Below are 22,808 nucleotides of genomic sequence, written 5' to 3'. Positions count from 1 at the left end.
ATATTTTGTCAAATTTTATTAAACAACCAGGTTGTGAAGATAGGCAATGTGGGTACACAGTGTGTAAAGAAAACCGACACTGGAACTGAAATTGGCTGCAATCTGCCGTACTACTTGGCGGAGTAATGCGATTGTGCTGGAGCTCTACTCCCCTAGCTTTCACTACACTGCCGAGATAAGTTCTCCCCCAATATAGTTATGGGTATTGAGTGATCTTCAGAACTAGCTGCCAGCAAAGGTGCCTGCTGGCACCTGCTTGTACTGACAAAGTGACATTGTATATTGCCAGTGGCACAGTAAAAATTCATTTCTGCAGGAATGATTTTTCACTCATGTACTGCTTATTGACAGTTCTCTTTTCTTGAAGTTGGAACAAAGAATTTATGGGGAAACATTATTGCATTAAGCCTAAGAGAAGTCTGCAATCCACTCCAGAATTTTAAATGACTACTTGGTGGTCACATGAAAGAAAGCACTATTATAGAATGATTGCACGATTTTAACCACAGGTTTTCCACATTTCCATCCGTGCAGTAGCTCATTTATAACAATGTTATTAGTTAAAAACTCTTAATGCCGTCAATAGTACACCAGTATACAGCCCCTTATAATTGGCAGTAGCAGGTTATAAATTATTTTTGCTAAGTGTTTGTCTCGCAGCAAGGTTATAGCAGATGTATGTCTTGTAGCAGATTTAAAAGAAAAGACAATACGGCAATGTTAGTCTTGCTGTTGGGATGTTGCATTGTGCAATTCCTTTACAAAACAAGTAGGTGCTGACTCACCTTTCTTCAACCTTACATTTTCTGAAAGCAGAAAATGCATACATTCCAACTCTCCCAAATTTCCCGGAAATTTTACGATTTGGGCTTGTTCTACAATTTTACAAATGTGCCATCAGGTTTTACGAAAAATATATTCTATATGGGCAAACATTTCACTTGTCAGCCTCATATACCCTTGGAAGTTTCCTGATTGTGAATGGACACAAGAGGGATACCTGCTTGGAGCAAGTTTATTACGACAAGTTGCTGAAGCAGGTGACGTAGGCAACAGCAAAGTCAGTGAAAAAGTCGCTGTTATCTATAAAACAGTGCATTGCTTCTCAGTTTATGCATGTTGCTGCTGCTTGTGAGCTTCATCTAAAGTTAAATAATTGTTGACAACCTACATATGTATCCCACAAACAGTGTTTGCAAAAGGCAAACTTGTAAAACGCATGTAATTCCCCCATTCCTGTGTTGTGTCCACAGGATATTTATTAATTTTAAGTTTCGCAGGTTGGCAGGTATGCAAGTGTAAACTGTATGCTATTCCTTTCTTTTCTTCTAAACAAGCGAAACCAAGGCGGACACCTTTGGCAAACTCGCGCAGAAGATGGATGATGGTGTCAACCACTTGTACAAAACCTCTCAGGACCAGATCAAAAAGTGCTCAAAACGTGAGAACCCTTCATGTTCACCCATTCTGCTTGTCAGAATTTCAACCTTCACTAGTTCTGCTCTTGTGTTTTAGATTACAAGTATGAATGTGAGAAGATTGCCAGTTCTCTGAAGGAGTTGGCAAGCGCATTTGACCTGGAAAAATCATTGCGTAAGTTGACACAGCAGACAAATGTGATATAACATTTGTGCAGTGATAAGGTCGTGACCAGAGCCTTTCACTCGCAGCTGCAGCCCAGCTGACGGAGGCCCTCAAGCACACAGAGGAGACTTATAAGCACATCGGGTGCATGTACGAGTCCAAGGTGAGAAGCATATACTCTCATATCACGAGGTACTTTTTTGTGTGTGCATTTAAGTCGAGAGCAATTATGTCAAATTCACTTGAACCTCGTTTTTAAAAAATTAACATCCAACATGAAAATATCGTACATGTAGACTCATGTAAGGGCCGCATTTTTATCCCCCAATTTTTACGAAGTGCGGCTCTTACATGAGACAGAACCTTTTGGTCAAAATGGTGCCGGCGCAGCCTTGAATTGTGCACACCCCGAATCCTCAGATGTAACATTGCATCAGAGGTCAACACAGAGCTCTCGCCAACTAGTAGCTGCACACAGAAGTACGCAGCGCACGAAAATTCGCCAATGCACACGCACAGCATCACGGTACCAAACGCAATTGCTTCTGCATTGGAAGTATTCTTTGTTGTCCCCTCCCCCATAAAAAAAAAAAAAAAAGGCTGCTAAGCTGGGGGTGTGTCCCTTACACAGGTTTATACGGTACCTTTGCTATATCGAATATTCATTATGAGCACATATTTGTTACAGGCTGATGGAGGCAAGAAACATTCTGGATTTACTTTGTTATATCCGATAATTTGTTATATCTGTATTCATTATATCAAGGTTCAACTGTACTCACTCCGTATATGGAGTCTGATGCATGCGGAATTGCGTGGAAGTGGTTTGATCATTTTCTTGCATTAGGTTTCATGAATATTGAGACCAATTTGATCTAGACTGTTTCATTGTCACAGATGCTGCAAGGGTTTATGAAGTATTTCAAATACTGCAAGTTATCGTGAAAATCTAGGCAGTACATCAACATGCCAACCTGTCACGTGATGTTACATGCTCATTACTGCAAAGAACAGTGGTTCTTATGACGACAAGCATGTGGAGACTGTCACTTCCTCTATGTAAATGGATGTACTCTCTTGTGGAGTACTGCCTTCTGCATCTCGCCGTGGCATATACAAGAAATTGGTTTTTAATATTTGTAATATACCAGTTAGTAATACAGTAGAACCTTGCGCACACATTTCTAAGTGGAAAAAAAAAGTGAAATAAACACACTAACCGAAAAACATGTGATCCTAAATCACTAAAAATTTGGTAGACTCGACTGTAATTGACACCTACGTAATGTAAAGCATTGCACTGATAGTTGCCGCACGAGACACCAATGCATGCCAATCTGGTGCAGCGCAAGGACCACAAGACACGCATTGTCATTATTGCAGTTTTGGCTGGTTTACGTTTACACTCCTCGAATTTGGCTTGGGGAAGCAGCTTTTTCGGACAGGGCATTTTGGTGGGAAGTTTTCACGTGCCCACTTGGTGCAAATTGTTGTGGCACGAGACGTTGACACATGTGTCGCACTGATGGTGCGAGTGGCAAAAGATGCACATTGTTGTTTTCTTGTTGCATAGTGATTTTTAAAGACAGTGATGGGAAAACGAAACAAAATCAAGTTGGTGAGCGACGCTGAAATATGATGCCTACAATGCCTCAAGAGCAAACCATGACACTCGCTTTGCACTGCCTGCAGCAGAGAACGATGGTGTGTGTGATTATCACCTATTAAAGGCATGCACTATACTTCTAATGGCACTATGCCCCACACGCTGTGAAATAGATAAGTAAAGATACTTATCACAGTAGGGTTGGTGTTGATAGCTGTGAATGTGGCGTGCGACAACACGAGAGGAGATTTGCTGGTACCAGAATAGGAAACTGAGTGTGCCCCGGCGTTTTCACATGAAACGGGGCGGGCAAGTATAGTGCGGAAGCTGCTTCGGAAGGCTGCTACTGTTCCCAATTACACATGCCTCGCACATTTTGTTGCTTACATGGGATCCAGTGGCCAAAAAACTTATCATATTATTGCAGTTTGGCGGTGTATAACATTGGTGCCGAAAGGTCACGTTTTCTGGGAACGTATGAACCGGAAAATAAAGCAAAACTGTATTGGGTCATTTCTTGCTTTCTCAATTGCGAGCATGATGTGCCTTCGGCTTGCAACCCAGCAGCAACTCCGGGACTCTCAGCATGTGACGTGTACGTCACGGACATTGTATAAGTAACTCCCTTGGAGCGAGCAATGAACGGTCCATTTCTATGTTAACCACAAAGTAGTTGTTTTGTGTGCCATGTTGCGACATATCAGAATGTTGGCGCTGGGAAATTGCACATAACGGGATCGTATCAACGAGGTCCTACTGTAATAGCCAGCTTGAAAATAAATTATGTTCTTGAGCTGTTTTGGAGCCTGAAGAGAATATACGTTCATCAGCACACAACTTGAGAAGTGTGGTTCTGGCACAAGGAAAATTAAGCAGAAAAAAGGAACAGAAAGAGCACCAACTTGCAACTCAAGTTGTAAATTGGTGCTCTTTCTCTTCCCTCTTTCCGCTTAGTTTTCCTAGTGCCAGAACCACATTTCAAGCATGAGCCAATTAGGCCGCCATCGCATTCCGCAGGATTAGACATATTGAGCCTTTTATTGAGTTCACTGTAATATCAATAGTTTCCTTGGTCTCACTTCATCCTTGATATGTAGCTGTTGCCATGGCTGAATGGCTATGGCTTTCTGCTGTTAAGCATGAGTTCACGGGGTCTATTTTTTGCCTCTGTACACACAAGTCCATGGAGGCACAATAAGAGAATGGCTGCATTACTCTGATTTCTGTGTGTAGAAGATAGCCGCATGAGGTCAAGGTAAATTTGGAACTCTCCTCTATACAGTAATGCCCTTCATAGAATGTGTTTCATTGAAATGTAAAACTTAATTGGTTGTTACTGTCATAAAGACAAATTTTGCTGAAATGTTTCAGGCCATTCAATGTCCTGAAACTTTGAAGTCTAGGTTCCTCCGTGTACAGCAATATTTTCTGCCAGTATCACACAGCAGTAAGCACCCTTATGTGGCTGTCTGTCTATTTCTGCAACATTTTCTAAGCAATTCAGAGTGTGTTGTTACTGGATTTGGACTGCATGATTCTCTTGCTGTAGTGACACTGCTGCTTTTGCCTTTGTAGTGAATCAGCATGCATTGTTCTGTTGCGCAGCTCCAGCACTACTGGGAGTCCCTTGGAGATGTCCTGTTCATGTACAAGGGTGTCCTCGCCGTCTGGCCGGACATTGTCAGTTTCCACAAGGTCTGTCAAGGCATCGTACAGTGGAACCAGTCTGAATGTAGTACACACTCCTTAAACATAGAAGTAGTGAACAGAGACTCTTTAACTCCTTCCAGGCCTTGGACGAGCTGGGTTCGCCCACGGGTTTCTAGTAAAAACAGCCAAGGATGAGCACAGCTTGTCAGCAGCACTTGGCATTTTCTGGCAATGCCATGGACGAGCCTAGTTTTGTCTCGATGCTTAGTCGTGCTTTTGGTACATGGCAGCACACATTTTTTGGGATAGCACGAGCAGAAGCGAACATATTTTTTCTGAAGCAGCAGAAGCTTGATGTGGGCGAGTTGGTTTTGCATACTTGAAGAAAAGAGCGCTAAGAAGACGTTCCTCTTTTAGTCCGCGTCTTCTTAGCGCTCTTTTCTTCAAATATTTTTTCTGAGGAGGTAAAGATTGGTGTTAACTCGAGTACAAAAATAATTTGACCATTATTGGTCAGAATTCAGCATATTACCACAAAATGGAAGGGGTTAACGCTTTCACAGACAGTAATTTGAAAACATGGGACTTGAATAGCTGCTTACTGCATCTGCGAAGCAGTCGCCACGTATGCAATACCTCCTGCCATGTGGGTCGCTTGGTACCTTTTCGCCGATTGCTTAGGATCCTTGCGCACAGTGAAGGCACAGTGGTGAAGAAAGCAAAAGAAAAGGCATACATCTCTGTTCATTACTGTGGACTTACTGTCACTGACAATGTACGAATTTTGGCGAACACTGTTGTACTTTGACTTCAGATGAAGTCCAGAGCAGTCAAAAGTTTTATAGTGCAATAAGAGTATTAAGAAATTGGCATGGTTCTTTTTTTTTTTTTTTTTTTCATCCCATCATTTCGTTATTTGTGCACGCGTGCAGCTCGTTTAACTAAATCCCAGTCCTTCAGAACAGTGTTGGTTTTCTATGCAACAAAGCTTGCGAATGCACTTTGTGGAGGTGTACTAGGGCTAATGCAGTTTAGAAACATTTGCAGGCATTCTGGCATGATTTTGTACATCTTCATTGCTCTATGTTGGGTATATAGAACATTTTATCGCTGTGAAAACATGGCAGATTTGTTGTCGGCCTCGGTGGTGTGCCTTCTGCCATACCTTCAAGGTGTCATTCAGCATTCATATGGTATCCTTGCTAGAATACCAATGAGGATAGAGATGACTCAGGGAAAGTTGTAATGCACAGAGAAATGTGTATGAGCCACAAGAAGTGACTCTGATCAACTGATTTATGCAAAAGAACTTTATTTGCCAGTATTGAAGATCTTTGACTTCTTCGTGAGGATTGCTTGCAACATGTGGCACCTTATTTTGTCTCTTAGCTTATAGTGTGAGATTTCCAAGATGTTCAGCATGCTGTCAGCTGCAGTTAAAATGTTGAATAATTATGAAGTGGCTAACCAGTATGCCTGGCCGTAGACTGACAAACTGCCTTTCTGCCTTGTATATGTGCAGTCGTTCCTGAGCAAGCACAAGGAGTATCAAAAGATGCGCGACGAGGTAAAGCTGTCACAGGAGGACCTCGAAGGGATCCGGCAGCGCATGGATGTTGTCTCATATGCCGTGCTGGCCGAAGTGAGCCACTTCCAGAGGCAGAAAGTGCATGACTTCAATGCCGCCATGCACGATTTTTTGGGCGGTCAAATCAGCTTCTATGAAGAGGTATGTGTTGCCAGTAAGACTCCCACTATGCTGTGGTGTCATCTTTGTTACTAGCCTTATTGCAGGTATTCAGAACCCAAGTAAGCTCCTTCGCAAGAGCTTTTCATTTCCTTATGGCTTAATGCCATAAGTGAAATGTGAACTCAGGTCCTTAAGATGTTGACTGGGCACTGTATTTTCCATTGCACTACTCTCTGCAACTAAGCTAGCCTGCAGCATTTTTAATCTGTTGAATCTCAATGCTTCTATAATGGTAAACAACATTTGGAAATGAATGTCTTGAATCTTCTGGCCATAACATTTAAATGTATGAGGTGTTACATTATTAAATGAAGTGAACAGCTTGTTAGTCTGCAACTGGGTGATACCAGCAATATACATATTGCGGGAATATTGCAAACCCCAGATTAATCTGACTGACTAAAATGCAGCTACCACTGCACTCCACAAGCACCACCAGCAGTTGGCTGATGTTGGCTTTTGACAATAGTAATTTGGTTGGTAGTATTCCAAGCTTCTAGTGTATACAGTAAGCCCTCATATAACGGAGCTGCTTTACTTGAATTATCGCTTTATCCGAAATGTCTCCTAGTCCCGACTCATGTACATGCATTTTAAACTGGATTACTCGAAGCATACCGATAAGCTCCTTCGCTTAGAGCAAACTGTCAAGGGATGTGTGTGCACTCGCGGCAGCGCTCCACGCCGAGCGAGTGAGCAACTCTCTTCGTTCAGCTATGCCTGCACACCCTTTTCCTCCGTGCTGTGCCCGCATGTTATCAGTGGCGAGTGGGTGTGCACTCACGGCAGCACTCAGTGCCTTTCCCGCCTTAGCCCCGCGAATAAACTAAAGGTAGCGGCATTTATCTCCTGGCCTCTCCATCTTGCCGCATGCGCCTTCCCTCTCCGCTCTGTTCCTTTTGATTGTGGTTATCGTGCTGCGTAGCACTCCATTCGTCACAATTTCTGGATCCACAATCACCGCGATTGCACAGTGCAGTCTCTGACTATGGGAACCTTGTTTCTATATCATTTCTTATAACCAATTGTTATGAACGAATAATTAACTGAAACTGAATCAAGAGCAATTTTCATGGCACCGGCGCAAGTCAAAAACAAGAAAACCAAGAAAACAATAAGCATGGACGCTTGTACACTTGTTTCCGCAGAAACGGCATGAGTGGAGCCACGGAACTGCATTCCAACACGGAGGTGTGGATAAGCCCTGAACCTCCTCAACTGCCCTTGCTTGCTGGGTCAGTTGGGAAGATAAAAGAATGTTGCTATCGTTCAGGGGGCTCATTTGTGCCATGTGAGCAAGCGACACCCACTCGGCACACCTTCTTTCTCCATGCTGCGCCTGTGTGCTGTCAGTGGCGAGTGGCACGGCTGCCATGGCTCCGCGGCACTATGGAAGTAGTGCACAACAGAACAGACATATGTTACTCCATGCTGCCTTCCACATGCCCGCCGTGCTCAAAGTCTCCTAAAACGAGACTTCCTCCTGCAGCTTGTGCAAAGCAGCCAATTGCAGCCGAGAAATTCGATCCCGATCTGGCTCAATCGCAATCTAAAATGCGCTGCCTGTCGCCCGTATTAGAATTTTGTGGAGTTGTGCTATTTCAGTTCTTTTTTAGCTTTTATGGAGTAGTTGCTTTTATAAAATTTCTTCACCTTCCCGTTGACTTCATCACAACAAAGGCTTACTGGTAGTTAGATTGCTGGAAAGTTGATGAAGTGAGGAATGCCTGTTTGCATAGTGGTGCTTACCTATTAACTAAATCTAAATTGTCTCACTTTGGATTATTTAGATTGCGTACAGTGAATACACAGATGAACAGGAATATTGAACCTGCTCTCAATGGCTGTTCTGTTAAGTTTTCAAAAAATATGCATAAGACTCAAATGACCTAGTGTAAGAAAATGTAAAATTATCTCTCATGAACGTATGACAAAGTTGTGAAAATTGTCAGATGATAATTAAAATTGTAGAACTAGAAGGTATTTAACGGAAATATTTTATTTTGATAATGATGCTACTAATGTGAAATTTTTGGTGCTGATGTGGTGCAAAGCATTGGTTAGTTAACTAGTGTCATAACTGAAATTAGTTCAAAACATTGCAAAATAAACTTTCATATTATGTATATATAAAGCATTTCATCCACTACTACTTGATGAAATGACAATGGAATGATAGTTTGACCTGCAAACATAAATGCATTGTGGCTTGCAAAAACGGGCATGGTTCTGCACAAGCCCAATAGTTCAGTAAGGACTGTGGCCTTTTGAAATGCACAACAGTGGTAGCAACATCTGTGCTTTTTCTTCTCTGGCACATTACTCATTACAAGTTGATTATGTAAATGTTGTGCCAGCCATGCCTAACCTTGGTTTCATGGTTTGTGGGCATTGATCTACTGCCTGACATGATAGCAGGCAACAGCACTTATCGTACCATAAATTTTAGTCTTTTTACAGTGCTCTTGTCACAGTGAATGTCATATTGAATTTAGCATGCAAATGTAGCATATTTGTATACTGCCATTCAAAAGAGTTCACTACACAGTGCTATACAACAAACACGTTATATATTGCTGTGACGAGGATAACCCTGCAGACTAGGTTAACCTTGGATTTTTGGAAAGACAGTGATACCTTATAAGTGATCAAGAAACCATACCTTACTTTCAACTAAATGTATGTATCATTGTATGAAAGTGAATTTGATGATACACTATTTATGGTTTGTGTATTTTTGTTATTTAGTATGCTACAGATATTCTTTTTCTATTTTTGCATAGAGTTGGACATTGTAAACACTGTTGCGATTTCAAAGAACCTTTAAAGCTGGAACCACATGCCGTGTTTTTTGCTCTCGATAATGCGACGCTTGGCGAACGTCTGCATCCCCGCTGAAGTGCCGGCACCCGCGTGAGCACGGTGGGTGCGCGCAGGCTGTGCCGCATTTGCCAGGTGTTCCGCTGAGTTGCTCTGCCAAGATGCACGGAGGGCAACACCATCTGGTGACATTAAGGAAACTAATGCGTGGCGTATACGTTGCATGGACTTGCACTGCAATGTCATTGGTAGAGAGACATTCTACTTCTGCGGCTGCTGCGTGTGGCGTGGCTGCACAATTCCTATGTTGAAAGCAATCTGTGATGAGTACAAAGTCTAGGGCATATGGTCTAGGTGTGCGGAGGGCTCAAAGCTTCATGTCCGTTGTGTACTCAACGCTTAATTCGTGTTGAAGCGAGAGGCAGCAGAAATATCAATTCGCTCGCTGCTGCCCTTCTCCACTCCAACATTTTGACAGCGAGTTTCCCGGTCATCCATGATATGTGTTCATTTGCTTGTGTGCATGTGACACCATGCTTGTTAATTTAGTTTGCAAGCTAATGTTTACAAGTCTATACGGCCGATAAAACTACTATCCTTATTCATATACCTGTCTACTAATTTGCTATTGCAAATTTTGGGTTAAACTGCAACTTTATTTTATTCGTTGCAACTTTAGTGCATTGGGAGTAAATATTTGTTCCTCCAAATGAGAGAATGTTGTATTTCTGTATGAAAGCATGAGGTGCGCGCTACTGTAAAGGAATTTTTTTGTTTGTTTGGTCATGGAAAACGGTTGAGCATTACAGTGGAGGGCATTTACCTTTTATTTATTTTTTTGGTCATGCAAAAAGGGGGCACATTAAAATTGAAGGTGCCTTATAATCAAGTAAATATGGTATCTGCTCTTTACGTTGGCTATTTAGCTCTCACAAAGAGTAAATATGAACAAATCATTCTAACATAGTTTCAAGACATTGCTGTAACTAAATTTTGCATGCAGCTGTTCAAACTAAGTTATGGGAAGTAGCACAGAAGGAAGGAAAGATTAAATTTCACTGGTAATGAAGCATTGTGGAATGCTCAAAATCTCGCTGGATAGCAGTATTGCATGGTCTAATCATAAGTCCCCCTTGTGCAGTATGCTTCAAACTTTGTCATTTGTCATTAGTTTCACTGCACTCCTGAGCTTATCACTAGACAACAGATTCACTGGGTCCAACGCCATCTGTGTGAAGGGCATTTGATGCTTTATAATATTGCACAGGTTGGCAAGATCATTCTGATAGTGTGAATTACTCAATTTTTTTTTAATAAGCAAGCTTCTACTGCATCGGTTTATTAGTCATGTTCTTTACTGTTGGCAACATATTTGCAATGTTCCAATATCATGTTAGAGCAAGGAAACTTATAAGTGTATATGCATGTCATTATGTTAATTAAGTTACATAGTCTTATTCGTGTTGGAAAATTTTTATATTTGCACGTCCGTAGTTAAGCTGTCTGTTCTCTTTCCAGATTGTGAAGAACCTCAAAGAAGCTCAAAGCAGGTACATTATAGCACCGCAGTAGTAGTGAGCGATGCAGTCTATTATGCAGCAGTCTTCCTTCACCAGCCAGCATCGGATGCGCCTTGGGAAAGCAATGTGTGCAGGCCCACATCTGGCGTCCAAATTGAGGTACCATGACCAGTGCTAGCATAGCCAGCTGTCAATGGTGTACCTCTGAAGTTGTAACTCTGACTCCCCACTCCCTTGTACATGTCAGTTTAGCTTTTCAGCAAGACGTGATATTGAGCGAGCACTACTTTGATGGTGTAGGTATGAATGCCTTTACTGCCAGTGTCTAAAGACTGATTCCTTGCGTGTGTGCCACACCCACTGAGGCGGTCCTTGAAATCAAATCTTTTCAATTTTCATGGATGTGAGCACAGTTGACCGTATGCCAGTGCAGCTTTTTTTAACTGCATCATTGAGATATTCAAGGGAAAATTGTGTGTATCAAATGCTACCAGTATGCATCTGTGAGAAAAAAAAAATGTTAGCTATGTTGTCAATCAAGAGGGCTTGATGGTTGTTTTTAAGCTGTTTTCCACTGAGATGTTTAGATCTAGCCACATTTTTATAAGGGCGTTTTTGATAGCGTTGTCCAGTTAGGTTTGTCCTAACAAATCTGTTTTATTAAGCCTATGTGGCTGCAAATAACAGGTTAGTTGCATAATATAAGCGCAACCTGTCTGTCTGAGAGTAGTTTTATAAGACTTGTAGCTCTTGTGTGACATAGTACATAGCTGGATGCTTGACACAGAGTGCTGAAGCATGCCTGTTGCTCATTTGGGATGATAGTAAGCAGATGTATCTTTTTCCTTTTGAGTATCACAAGACTGTATCCTTCTACACATTCTGTTTTGCTCTGCTAGTTATGAACATTGTTTTGAAATAAAAGAAATGTTCGTGCACAAAGTACTTAACGAGTGCATTGAAACGTTTATTTTTAAAACAATACTGAGAGCATAATCTCGAAATAATTTCCTGCCATTTGTACATAAACCTTCAACAAAGGTGTTGCATAACAAGCACATAAATACATAAATAGCACAACTAACAGTATGTACAATTATTCATGCTGGAAGGCACTGCTGGCCACACCTTGTTCAGCATCGTGATTAATTCGCCAAATCGTCACGAATTTATAGAATGTCACTTGTAGCTATGCCCTTGTGGTTGCAGCACGCCAACGGACGAGAAACATTGGGCCTGCAAGGGCACTCATTTGTTGACCATGGTTTTGTCAGCCAACATTCTTTGGCTTGCAACCTAGCAATGTCTTTGTATATAACACAGTTTAGCTTACAAATGCCACTTCACCCTCATTACTGTCTTGGCTAGTCAATGCTCTCTGGTGCTTGGTGTACTCGGTTGCATAAAGGTAAACGTCTAATGTCCGTTCTGTGCACTCTGCAATGAAACGCACAAATGGTCTGACATCACCCTCATTGCCAAGCTGTAGGTACTCGTAGTAGAGAGCACGGTCTTGCTTGCGCACAATCACAGGAGGGTAGCCAACACGCATCAGGAGTAAGTTCATCAGCAGTCGTGCTGTCCTGCCATTGCCGTCAACGAAAGGGTGAATGAAGACCAGTTTGTAGTGAGCGAGTGCTGCGTACTTGACTGGGTGCAGCCTGAGTGCTGCCTCAGAGTTGAGCCAGTCCACGAAGTCCTCCATGAGGTCCCTAACCAATGAAGCTTTTGGTGGCGTATGTTCACCTACAAACACCTGTGTTCTCCGGAAGGTTCCAGCGTCTACAGGGTCAACGTGACCTAGGATACGGCGATGCATGGCCAAGATGTCCGAGACCGTGAGCAGTGCCTTGTTGACCAGAGTGTTGTTGACAAACTTGAGTGCAGCGTCTAAGCCCAGGATCTCGTTGTGCTCCATGATGCTCTTGCCTGGCACAGCTGTGCGCGTCTCGACAACCATGCGTGTCTGTGCAAGTGTCATGGTGTTGCCCTCAATGGCCACTGTGTGGTGTATGTGCTGAAAGTAGGCCTCCTTCTTCATGCGCTTGAGGGATGGGTCGCCCTCCGGGATCTGGATGAGAAACAGCCGTTTCTTGTCTATGCGTGTCAGTTGCTTCTCGTCCAGCTTCTCCACCACAGGCAGCGTGCGCTGACGATTCACCAGTGCCTGCAATGTAAACATGTCCTTGCCTTTTATCTTGTTTGTTTGAGAGTGCTGCACACTTAAGGGCATCATTAGAAGTTGCAAGCTCAAGTGTAGCAAAACAAAAAGCTACTAGGCATACATTTGAAATACAGAGCTCCACTGAAAGTTCTTGCCAGTGAACCTCGCAGTGCTCATCCTGTGTCGTGTTTCTTAACCTGGTTTTACTTTGTGCTGTTTTTTAGCTATGAATCAGTACCAACTCGCTCAGTTCGGACTCTCTTAACCTTGCAGTACTTACTGATAGGACACTAAAGAAAAATACGAGGTTAGACAGTTAAATTGCACTTTTGATATACAGTCAACGTTCGAACTTTTTCGCGGCCCCGAACGTTTTCGCGGCCCCTCGGGAGTCCGAAAAATCGAAGAAACGAATGCATGCCTTTTACTTCCCCCAAGGGCTCAAATCACCACGCGCACGTCCGAAATAGTTCTGAAGGCCTGCCAGTACACTTATTAGGGGTATCGGCACTCGCACTGTCCCGTACTGCGATAAGAGACGGCAGGTGCACGCGTATGCAATTAAAGAATACAATACATACCGTGTCCCATGACAATTGCCCCTTCCCATTCTTAGAATGCTTCACTGCGCAACGCTAATATATTGAGGCGAAGCTGACTTTCGGGATCCGGCGTTATGCTACTTGCCGACTCCCCCTAGCTTCCATGACATTGGCGGATTGCTAACAGCTGCGAATTGTTTCAATGGAAAACGCGGGGCACCGAAGTGAAAGAAGCTTGGTAGCGAACGTCGAAGTGGCTAGGCCTAGCGTTGCCGCGGTGGTGGCTATGGCTGTCAGCTGATCTGCGTGCGAGAGCACCGGTTAGAGGAGGCGATAATCAAAATGGCGACGGTGGTGGATACGATTGCCGTTTCGGACCTGAGGTCACGGCAAAATTCCCGGAAAATCGGACGGCGAAGGTCTTAATTTCAGACTTTCTTATACATTGACTCTATAGAGTATGTGGCGGTGCCGCGAGGACGTCCGAATTATCGGGCATGTCGGGAAAATCGGCTGTTGGCTGTAGTGAAAGAACATTCACCAACAGCCAAAACTTTGTACCACCCAGAAATTCTCGCACCAACTTCTACTGACACTATGGTGTACTAGAATACGGAACATGTCGTCTGGCAGCGAAAACGTGGCTCTTTGCAATGACGGTCTATTGTAGCGTCATCTGTCACTGCAGCCTGGAGTCATTGCTGGCAAGCGGATCCATAAGGGTGCAACACAGGGCCTCCAGGATCAACAGTTGTAGTTGCCGCAGAGGTCATGCACGCTCGTGCAAAGCTTGCCAATTATTTGCTGTGGTATTTCCTGCTGCATTCACACATTTTTTATGTGCATGGCAAGTGGTGGGATTGCGTTTCTGTTATTGCATTGTGGTCTCTGCACAACAATTAGGACAACTCCGGGCTCCTTCAGATTGGGCACAATGGCTGCATTCTTGCCTTTCGGTGCCCCTCTGTGGAACAAAATGTCCAAACGATGGTGGCAGCACTTGTCACAGAGCATTTTTTTTTATTCAGCGAAACCTGGCGACAGCACACTGCACCAGCTTGTCTAGCTGGTGCAGTGTGAAAGGAATCCAATGCAACCCTCATAGTTAGAATGCAGGTGCTCCTTTCGGGCTTCTCACACTCGTGTGTATTGAAATACTTTGACAACAAAAGCATACGCATGCATACCAAACAAGTAGAGGAGTGTTTGTCTTCTGCAACCAAAACACTGAGCAAATGATCAATTACACTGCAAGATCTGTGATTGAATATGTGCAGGCTTAGACAGCGTTACTGATCTATCCTAACAGTTAGTCTTCTTTATTTTTGCAAATTATATTAACTTCAAGTGCGTCTTGGGCATATTAGTTAGTAAAGACAGAAAGTGTCAATAAACATATTTGAATTTTGCGCGCTAGGCACACTGGTCGATTGCAGCATAGATGGTGTCACTGCAGAAGCAACCATTACAGATCACATACTGCACCATTCCAGTACACCATACTGACACGACAGATTGTGGCGATATTCCCAAGGCAATTTGTGTAAACTAAAAATGAAAACCAAATGGTAACAAAAGAAGAAATCTGGTGCAAAATTTTTTATGAGACATTGACACTGCAGTCTTGGAATGTTTGTACTTCACTTTCTGCACAGTATGGGTTTTTTTGCCACTGAACAAATGTGCAAAGTTTTGAATGAGGAAGTGACCTTTAGCTCAAGTGTTTTCCTTTAGTGTCCCATAGTGTCTGATCTTACAGGCACTCGGGCAGATCAGGCATAAATTATATAAATCGCACATCCGTATGTTGAAGTGCCAGGTGTGAGTGTGACTAACTGCTTGTGGATGATGCTTGCAACCATATGAAGCAGACGAAGCTAGATGAGGCATGGGGAAAATTTCCAGCTATGTTTAATTTAAATACAGGAATAATAAAAAAAAGCAATTGGAGGATGCTTAAGCTCTCCCCTTAAGAGTGGAACGTGATAGCATTTAAAAGTCCCCGACTGCTTTTCATGTCTACGGGCAACCACAGCTTATGTAACCGTAATGTTTACAAGCAAACACTGGTGGTGAACATATGCACGAAGGTGAGCGTTCTGGTAGAAACGAGGCCTCTTGCGTGGGCTGATCCCAGAGGCAGTGCACACCCAGGTCAAACTGCAAACAGCTGGAAAAGGGATCTGTGTCCAGAGTTTCCGCGTAACAGAATTATGTTTTCTCATATATTTGAATTACAATCCGGCGCTGTCATGTGTATAGGTTGTGTGTAAGTTGGTGTGCAAGTTGTATTTATGAATTTTCCAACTCATTTTACTTTGAGAAACTCAATTAGTTCAGTAACGCTTATGCAGAGGGCCTGTGTGGTTCAGAATGATTCTCTCATGGACAACAATGCAGACACCGGGCTTTCTGTGACATGAGGCCCTTAATGCTAACATTTTCAATGGGAAATGACATGCTACAGGCACCGTGTAGTATGTGAACTTCGGAGCAGACAACTGGCCAATAAACCTTTGTGTGCTCCCTCATGGCATCAAGGCTGCAAAGTCTAGGCTCTCACTATGCAATGAATGAGAATAACCACAGGATGTATACCTGTGAGTGGTCTGGTTTCGCAACTAGGGCACGGCTGTACATATGGTCAGCCTTGATGAAGTCCTGCTTGTGGTTCTCAAGGAACTGTCCGTACTCTGTGAGTATGTCTGGATGGCTGGGACTCAGGATGAGCGCATGCTGGAACAGCTTCAGTGCCTTCTCATACTTGTTCAATGCTACCATGTGCAGTGCTGCCCTCAGTGATGTCAGGGCTTCCACATCTGCAAGTACAGAAAGGCAACAATGTTGAGCCCCAGCATCCTGCACTGTGATGTGGGCTATTGAAACCGAAATGTCAACAATGGCAATTTACACAGCTGTCTCCAGCAGTCGTGAATTTCTCCTTGGACTACTGGAAAACATTAAACATTTGTTACCGCGTCACTACTAGCCTTACTACATAAAGAGCCGGCGCTTATCTTTTAAAAAGGATACACTTTGTCGGGGATTTTAGCAACCATCCTTAGAGCAAAGATGTTTCTAAAAGAAAATTTGCGCCTTTTAGCGACCAGTGCTGGCAGCAAAGTAAATCAGACACGCGCGGACGTGAATACTCGGTCCCCTGGAAACGCTTGTAAAGTGCATTACTCTACGTTAATTGTTGACAGAAATGGTGTTAAACCTCGGTAGATTGACAAAAAAATAAAGATAGGAGAAAACTAGGGATGTGTTTAGCTTCCGAAACAGGTGGGCAGAAAACTGCTGTTGAAACCAGGTTTCGCTCTAGCGCGCTTAATTTTTTTTTTTTTTTTCGTTTGTATGGCACAATGCAGCTATTTTTTCCTATTGCATTGTACATCTTTGGGCTCGCTGCACATGAGGCACGGCATTACATGAAGTGCAGCAAACGGTTTATCGGTACTGTGCGCTGTACCGACAGCACTCTGCGCGAGCGCTTTAGCAAAACGTGTTTAGCCGCTCCGCGACAACTGGGATTCATGCCAACTCCTCGCATAGTGCATCCAAAACGTTAGCCGATTCTGAATGACGCACACAACCGGGAGCTACTTCCCACTAGCGTGATGCGGAAACTTTATGGGAGAGGAGGTGGCGAAGCTGAGTGCTAACAGCTGGCGAATACCTCAACGGCGCGTACGACAGGTTGATGGGGCAGCAATGACAAATTACTACAGGACTGACTACCGTTTCTGCCATCGTCGTTATTCCTCTTCCGTGTGGGAAGGTGATTGTAGACGTCAACGATCTCCTCTTCGGTCACCTCCAGATCGTTGCTGTCCGGCAGGAAATTGGGCAGCGTGCGCGTGTTCTGCTTGTCTGCTAACTCCGTGCTCTTGTAAGGCGTGAGCTCCAACTTGGACGCGGCCTGCCGCGGCCGCTTCAGGTTCCACACGGACGGAGTCCAAACGAGAGCCAAGCTCACGAGCAGCACAACGATGCCGACGATCATGAACGATGCGCTGAAACTTGCCACGTACTTGTGGGATCGTAAATCCTGGAACAGCATCGACATGATCCAGTGATGCGTTGACATCATCATGTTCTCGAGCTTCATGTACAACCACAGGAGTGCGTTACAATTCATTCTACAGGTGACAATTGGCGCACTTTACGGTGCATCGCATACGCTGGAACACCGGGCATTGCAGCAATGCGAAAAAATACACATCAGCCTTACGGGCGCGTTGCTAAGGGCGCAGAGAGCAGTTGACGCTAGGTGACGCCTGTTGCCTTATTCATAATTTTTAAATGTACGCTTTCAGTCTGCAAGAATTACAATTAAATTGTAAATATGTATTAGCAAGTATAAATAAAACGTTATAATGGACTAAATATTTAATTTGCGGTTTTCGGAAGATACACTGATGTAAAAACACAATGACGTCACAAACCTTTTTTTTTTTTGTCAGCGCACTAAATCAAATCAAGTACGAGGCTCAATCCAGATTGTGTGCCAGTTTTGTTTTGAATCTTCTGTTGCAGTCTGCGAAACTCTACCTTTTCTTCCGTCAACCTTCAGATAAATTAAATTGTCCATGTTACTGCATTATGTAAAGTAATGTAATAAGGTCCCGTTATTGAATGTGCCCAGTTGTAAGCGCGGCGCAATATGAGTGTAAGTCATGACTTTCTGACGCTTGAAAACTCCTCTTTTGCGCTGCGCTTCTGCTACAGGTTCTCGTTTGTCGTTCTGTAATGTTTCATTTCGCAGTGGGTCAAGCCTGACGATGGCTTCTGCTTGGAGCCGCCGCAGAATCAAAGCGCCCGCAAGCGAGTGACAAGAAAGCGACCAGCCCCAAAAGATGACTGTTCTGCGGCGTGTGATCTTGCATCATCGGGGCACGATCCAGTGAACTCGCTTGCCCGTGCCAGTGGAACGTGGGTGGAAAAATTTGCGCCAAAGAGTCGTGTAAGCTCGTGTAAAACGTTAATTTGTTCTATTATGTTATTCCGCCTATTTTCTTCTTATAGGCCCGCGGTCTCGCACAATAAGCAATAATTGTGTGGCTGTTTTGCTCAGAATACGAACAGCGTTAACAAAAAAAAAAAAAGTGGGGGGGGGGGAAGGTAGCGTTATTGGCAACACGAGAATGAGTACAAATCGCAATGCTGTATTCCCACTGAATGGGCTGCAGATCTGAAGCGCTGCTAGTAAAGAGCATTCTCAGCTGGAGCAATGACTGGGATGTAAAACAGTCGCCCTTCATTGGCAGAATGCACTCAGATATGTTGTGTTTGTTGCCTGAAATGACTTATGAAGTGTCTTATGGGCTCTGCATGTTAAGCCTTCATGCGAAAAGCAGAATAACGTGATTGACATGAGGTTTAACACTGAAAGTTCACAATAATGGCGCACTTACCATGCTTTAGTTGTCTTGTCTTCCCTTGTATGCGCCTCTTTATTTGAACCAGCCAGACTCACGCAAATGTGATTCTCAAGAACGTACTGAAATATGTTGTGTTTGTTGCCTCAAGTGATAAATGTCTTCTGGTCTCTGCTCATAAAGCATTTGTACAAAACAACAAAAAAGACAGTATAATTGAGGTAATTACCATAGACTTAATGCTGAACATTTACCGCACAGGTATGTTTGTCATGCCTTGTCTTGTTGTGTACCTATTTCTTTATTTCAGCAAGCTAGGCTCGTGCAAATGTGATTATCAAGAGAGTTATCTCTTGTTTAAGCTCTTGCTGCCCATCGGCAACCTTTTGTTTGCAGAATGACTTAGCTGTCCATCGGGATAAAGTGGAACAAGTCTGTCAATGCATCAAGGAAAAACTCAAAACCTCTTTCATGGTAAAGTATGTAATAGGCTTCATTTGTTTTTGACCACTACCACCTTGATATTTCAGGGGCATTACACAACGAGAGCGGAGACATTCTCACATCACAGTTTAGTGGGAATTTAAAGAAAGTCTCGCACTTCTTAGAGAAACTATAATAATAAATATGGGGTTTTATGTGCCAAAAGCACTTTCTGATTATGAGGCACACCGTAGTGGAGGACTCCGGAAATTTTGACCACCTGGGGTTCTTTAATGTGAACCTAAATCTAAGCACATGTGTGTTTTCGCATTTCGCCCACATCGAAATGTGGCTGCCGTAGCCGGGATTCGATCTTAGAGAAACTAATAAGTATCAGAGCATAAATGAAATATTCCCCTGGTGGAAGCTAATATGCAGATTACACAGCTGCTTAAATTTCGAAATGCTGTACGGATAGCATGAACAGTATATAAAGAGTACATTACATAAAGAGTGTACATAAAGTACAACACTGGGCTCAATGCGTAAGTATTGCCTCAGTTTGTATGACGGCTGCATGCTGTGCATGAACTGTTTGAAGTCGTGTATGGATTAATCCATGCAAAGTGAACATATTTATCTTTTATTTTGTTTATTTTCATGCGCTTTTTCACTAACGATTTCAAAAACATGTCAGAGTAAAAGCCAGGGGGGTGACTTCTTCATGAGCAAATGTTAGTGTTGTGCACCATGAAGGTACACTGGGATTCTTGAGGTGACCTATACAATGTGACATCTATATTGGCAGGCTGAGCAAGTGATCTTTAAAAATTTGATTAATGTAGTACTATATTTTCTGGAAGAAGCGTAATGGGAGGTACTTTTTCTGCAAAATGAGATTGGGTAAGCAGAAGTGTCAAATAAGCTAGTGATATCAGCTGCTTTCCCTGATTTCAGAATGCTGGTGCCATTATTATTCTTTGTGGACCAGCTGGCTCGGGAAAAACAGCAACACTACGATGCCTTGCAGCTGAAGAAGGCTTCACTATCTGCGAATGGATCAACCCAGTTTCCCTGACTGCTAAAACTGGTATGCTGAAAGGCGCATGGACATACGCGGTCTGGGGACTGTTTTTCAGAGTTTGACAGAGAGTCGTCATGGCGTAATGAAATTGCAGTAATTATACCATTATGCAAGAGACACACTATATATAACTTGTCATATTGCGTTCTTGAATTTATTGGTCTTCCTAAAGGAACACTGAAGAGAAAAATAATTTGGCTTGTATTAATAGCTTACTCTTCTGCAATAACGAAAAAGCCACTCTTACCATAAAAATAGGCTTGCTAAGTCAGAAAATATATAAAAAATGAAAGACAGGTGGCGACACTGCCTTGAATTTCCTGCACCATTCGCCTTGATGTCATGAATTTTGATGGTGTCTGCTTTGATAAAGGTAAATCTTTATCAATAAATATGGACTGCATTGTATTGTAAAAGTGCAAAAGGCTGGAATGTTTCAAGAACTTTTACTGAGCAACAATACCTAAATTATAAAAATATAGTTTGATGTCTATGATGTCACTTGTGTACCAGTGCTGGGTTTTCAGTGCAAAATAAAAAAAAAGAATGAAATTTCAACCTACCTTTTGTTTTTTTCTAATATTGCACCTATTACCATGAAATCAATCAAAATATAGTCTTGAAAGAATACTTTATCTGTTTAAACTAACTTAATGCTTCTCTTTAGTGTTTCTTCAGTAAAATACTTCCTTCAAAAATTTGGTGAACAAATTCTTCATTTGGTTGGCGACCATTTGAACAGGTACTATCATTTCTTTTTTCTGTGAGCTGTCGTGAAAAAGGCAGTAAGCTGCTTTCACTGCTACCATTTCAAAAACAGAGAGAGATGCAGATGTGAAAGTGACTGCCATAGATGTGTTCCATAGAAATGCAGGGTGTGCATACTATTGCGACTGGGTGTCCGAAGATGTGGAATGTACTTTGCTCGTGGAGGAGCAAGGGAATGTGGGGCTGGGCCCGATATCCAGGATGTTTTACCCACAAGTTTATATTACCTAATTACGAGAAAATTCAGTGTAATACAGAAAAAGTTCATGAAGAAATTGTAGCAGCCGATCACTCCCGCCATCCGTTGCTTTTTAATCCCCTGCATAGTCATTGTTCAGTCGCCTCCTCCAATCCAGCATCAGGAGACCGATGACCTCAGGTCCCACCATTCAGGAGGTCTGTAGCCCTTTCCCTGCGGAGGGAGCTTTGTCGGAAACACACATACATCACTGGGCACAAACAGGGGATGGGGGGTGGTAGCATACTGACCCCGTCTCCAGCGTGGACGTGCCAATTTGGGCGGCTGACAGGTGAAGGACCATATCCTTACTAATTGCCCAAACCTCTCCTGACCAAACCTCTCTTGATCTACACCGTGACACCGAAGTACTCCAGTGGTGGCCATACAACATCCCATTGAGAACAACCTTGACGAAACCGTCGGCCCATTTCCCAAAATTGCGTTATATGTGACTGGAGGTTGTTACAGGATGAACGGCCGATCACAATACATTCTTGTTTGGTATAATAAGCTACTAGCACGAGACTTGAAATAAAAAGCTTTTATGGCTTATTCTGCGTGACTTTGTTTACATGTCTACTGTTTCCTGAATAGTAAGACATAAAACAATTTACAGTCAGTGAAAACCTATGAATTCAGTGCAAGTGCCGCACACATAACTGCACAGCATTTACCCGCTGTGCCTCTGTGGTCCAAGACATGTAGTTCTAGAGACATTAATGTTGAATGAAGTTCATCTTCCTAGTGATACTGTGAATAGCAGCCCACGTTTTTGGCTGGTATGTCTGTACAATTTTTTTTTTTAGTTTAGCTGGACAGCAGTGTGTTTACCAATGCATTCTGAAGTTGTCATGAACAGTTGTCAGCTTCAATATTGTTTTTACTGCTTGATGCCATTTCAATTCTGCTCCACAGATCTACAATGACAGAAGCACAGCCATGTGTTTCAGCACTCGGTGATGTTGAATAACCTTCTTGTTGAGCTTATTATCATCTTCATTCAGTCAGCTTATTGGCATATTGAAAATTATTTGGAAACTTGCTTCTGTAAGCTGGAATTGTTACATTTACAGAATTTGTGCTTGCACATCTCAGCTGCCTTACTATAAGATGTATAACTAGACCATCGTGTGGACTAACACATGGTTAATTGCCACTCCAGTGCAAAGTGTATGCATATCACTGCAGTGCATTACAACATTTCAGAAACTGAAGGTGTATTCAGCAACATTGCTAGTCTATACACAAACTTGTGGGGTATAATAGTGAAATTTT

The 22,808-nt window shown here is 42.9% G+C and overlaps 3 protein-coding genes across 8 annotated transcripts in view; 2 read left to right on the top strand and 1 right to left on the bottom strand.

Annotated features, from left to right (window-relative positions):
- SH3PX1 (sorting nexin 33-like protein SH3PX1) overlaps positions 1 to 11,875 on the top strand; it is a 47,683-nt gene extending 35,808 nt beyond the window's left edge. The window contains exons 11-16 of the mRNA XM_050186445.3: positions 1,338 to 1,441; positions 1,516 to 1,593; positions 1,671 to 1,747; positions 4,796 to 4,885; positions 6,363 to 6,569; positions 10,929 to 11,875. Of these exons, the coding sequence (XP_050042402.1) occupies positions 1,338 to 1,441; positions 1,516 to 1,593; positions 1,671 to 1,747; positions 4,796 to 4,885; positions 6,363 to 6,569; positions 10,929 to 10,982 (610 nt within the window). The 3' untranslated portion in view covers positions 10,983 to 11,875. The remainder of the gene's footprint in view (positions 1 to 1,337; positions 1,442 to 1,515; positions 1,594 to 1,670; positions 1,748 to 4,795; positions 4,886 to 6,362; positions 6,570 to 10,928) is intronic.
- A 1-nt stretch (position 11,876) lies between these two features.
- Positions 11,877 to 17,881, bottom strand: Fic (FIC domain protein adenylyltransferase). Its single transcript, XM_050186449.2, has 3 exons — positions 17,378 to 17,881; positions 16,235 to 16,455; positions 11,877 to 13,097 (listed from the first exon to the last, which is right to left on the bottom strand). Exons 1-3 carry the CDS (start codon positions 17,775 to 17,777, stop codon positions 12,255 to 12,257), a joined length of 1,464 nt encoding a protein of 487 aa, XP_050042406.1. The 5' UTR covers positions 17,778 to 17,881; the 3' UTR covers positions 11,877 to 12,254.
- A 267-nt stretch (positions 17,882 to 18,148) lies between these two features.
- Positions 18,149 to 22,808, top strand: part of Rad17 (Rad17 checkpoint clamp loader component) — a 45,737-nt gene continuing 41,077 nt past the window's right edge. For 3 of the 6 annotated variants that reach the window (XR_011890882.1, XM_055075459.2, XM_055075458.2), the window contains exons 1-4: positions 18,149 to 18,308; positions 18,405 to 18,602; positions 19,414 to 19,491; positions 20,398 to 20,530. Coding sequence is in view for 5 of the 6 variants with exons in the window: in XM_055075459.2 (XP_054931434.1) it covers positions 18,303 to 18,308; positions 18,405 to 18,602; positions 19,414 to 19,491; positions 20,398 to 20,530 (415 nt within the window). In the remaining variant the exon portion in view is untranslated. Of the gene's footprint in view, positions 18,309 to 18,404; positions 18,603 to 19,413; positions 19,497 to 20,397; positions 20,531 to 22,808 lie in introns of those variants that run through there. The other 3 variants (XM_055075457.2, XM_050186444.3, XM_055075461.1) reach the window with 2 other exon arrangements.

Source organism: Dermacentor andersoni, chromosome 11 (assembly GCF_023375885.2).
Source record: "Dermacentor andersoni chromosome 11, qqDerAnde1_hic_scaffold, whole genome shotgun sequence".
Lineage (NCBI taxonomy): Eukaryota > Metazoa > Arthropoda > Arachnida > Ixodida > Ixodidae > Dermacentor > Dermacentor andersoni.
Note: the sequence above shows the minus strand (reverse complement) of the source record. Positions and strands in the feature narration are given on the sequence as shown.

Bases quoted from the DNA above. Each gene is read 5' to 3' on its own strand.
- Fic (XM_050186449.2), bottom strand. From the start codon at position 17,777: ATGAATTGTAACGCACTCCTGTGGTTGTACATGAAGCTCGAGAACATG. The intron at 16,456-17,377 runs GTAGTCAGTCCT...CTGTACTTGCAG, and splicing joins TAACGACGATGGCAGAAACG to ATGTGGAAGCCCTGACATCA. The intron at 13,098-16,234 runs GTATACATCCTG...TTTACATTGCAG, and splicing joins CGAAACCAGACCACTCACAG to GCACTGGTGAATCGTCAGCG.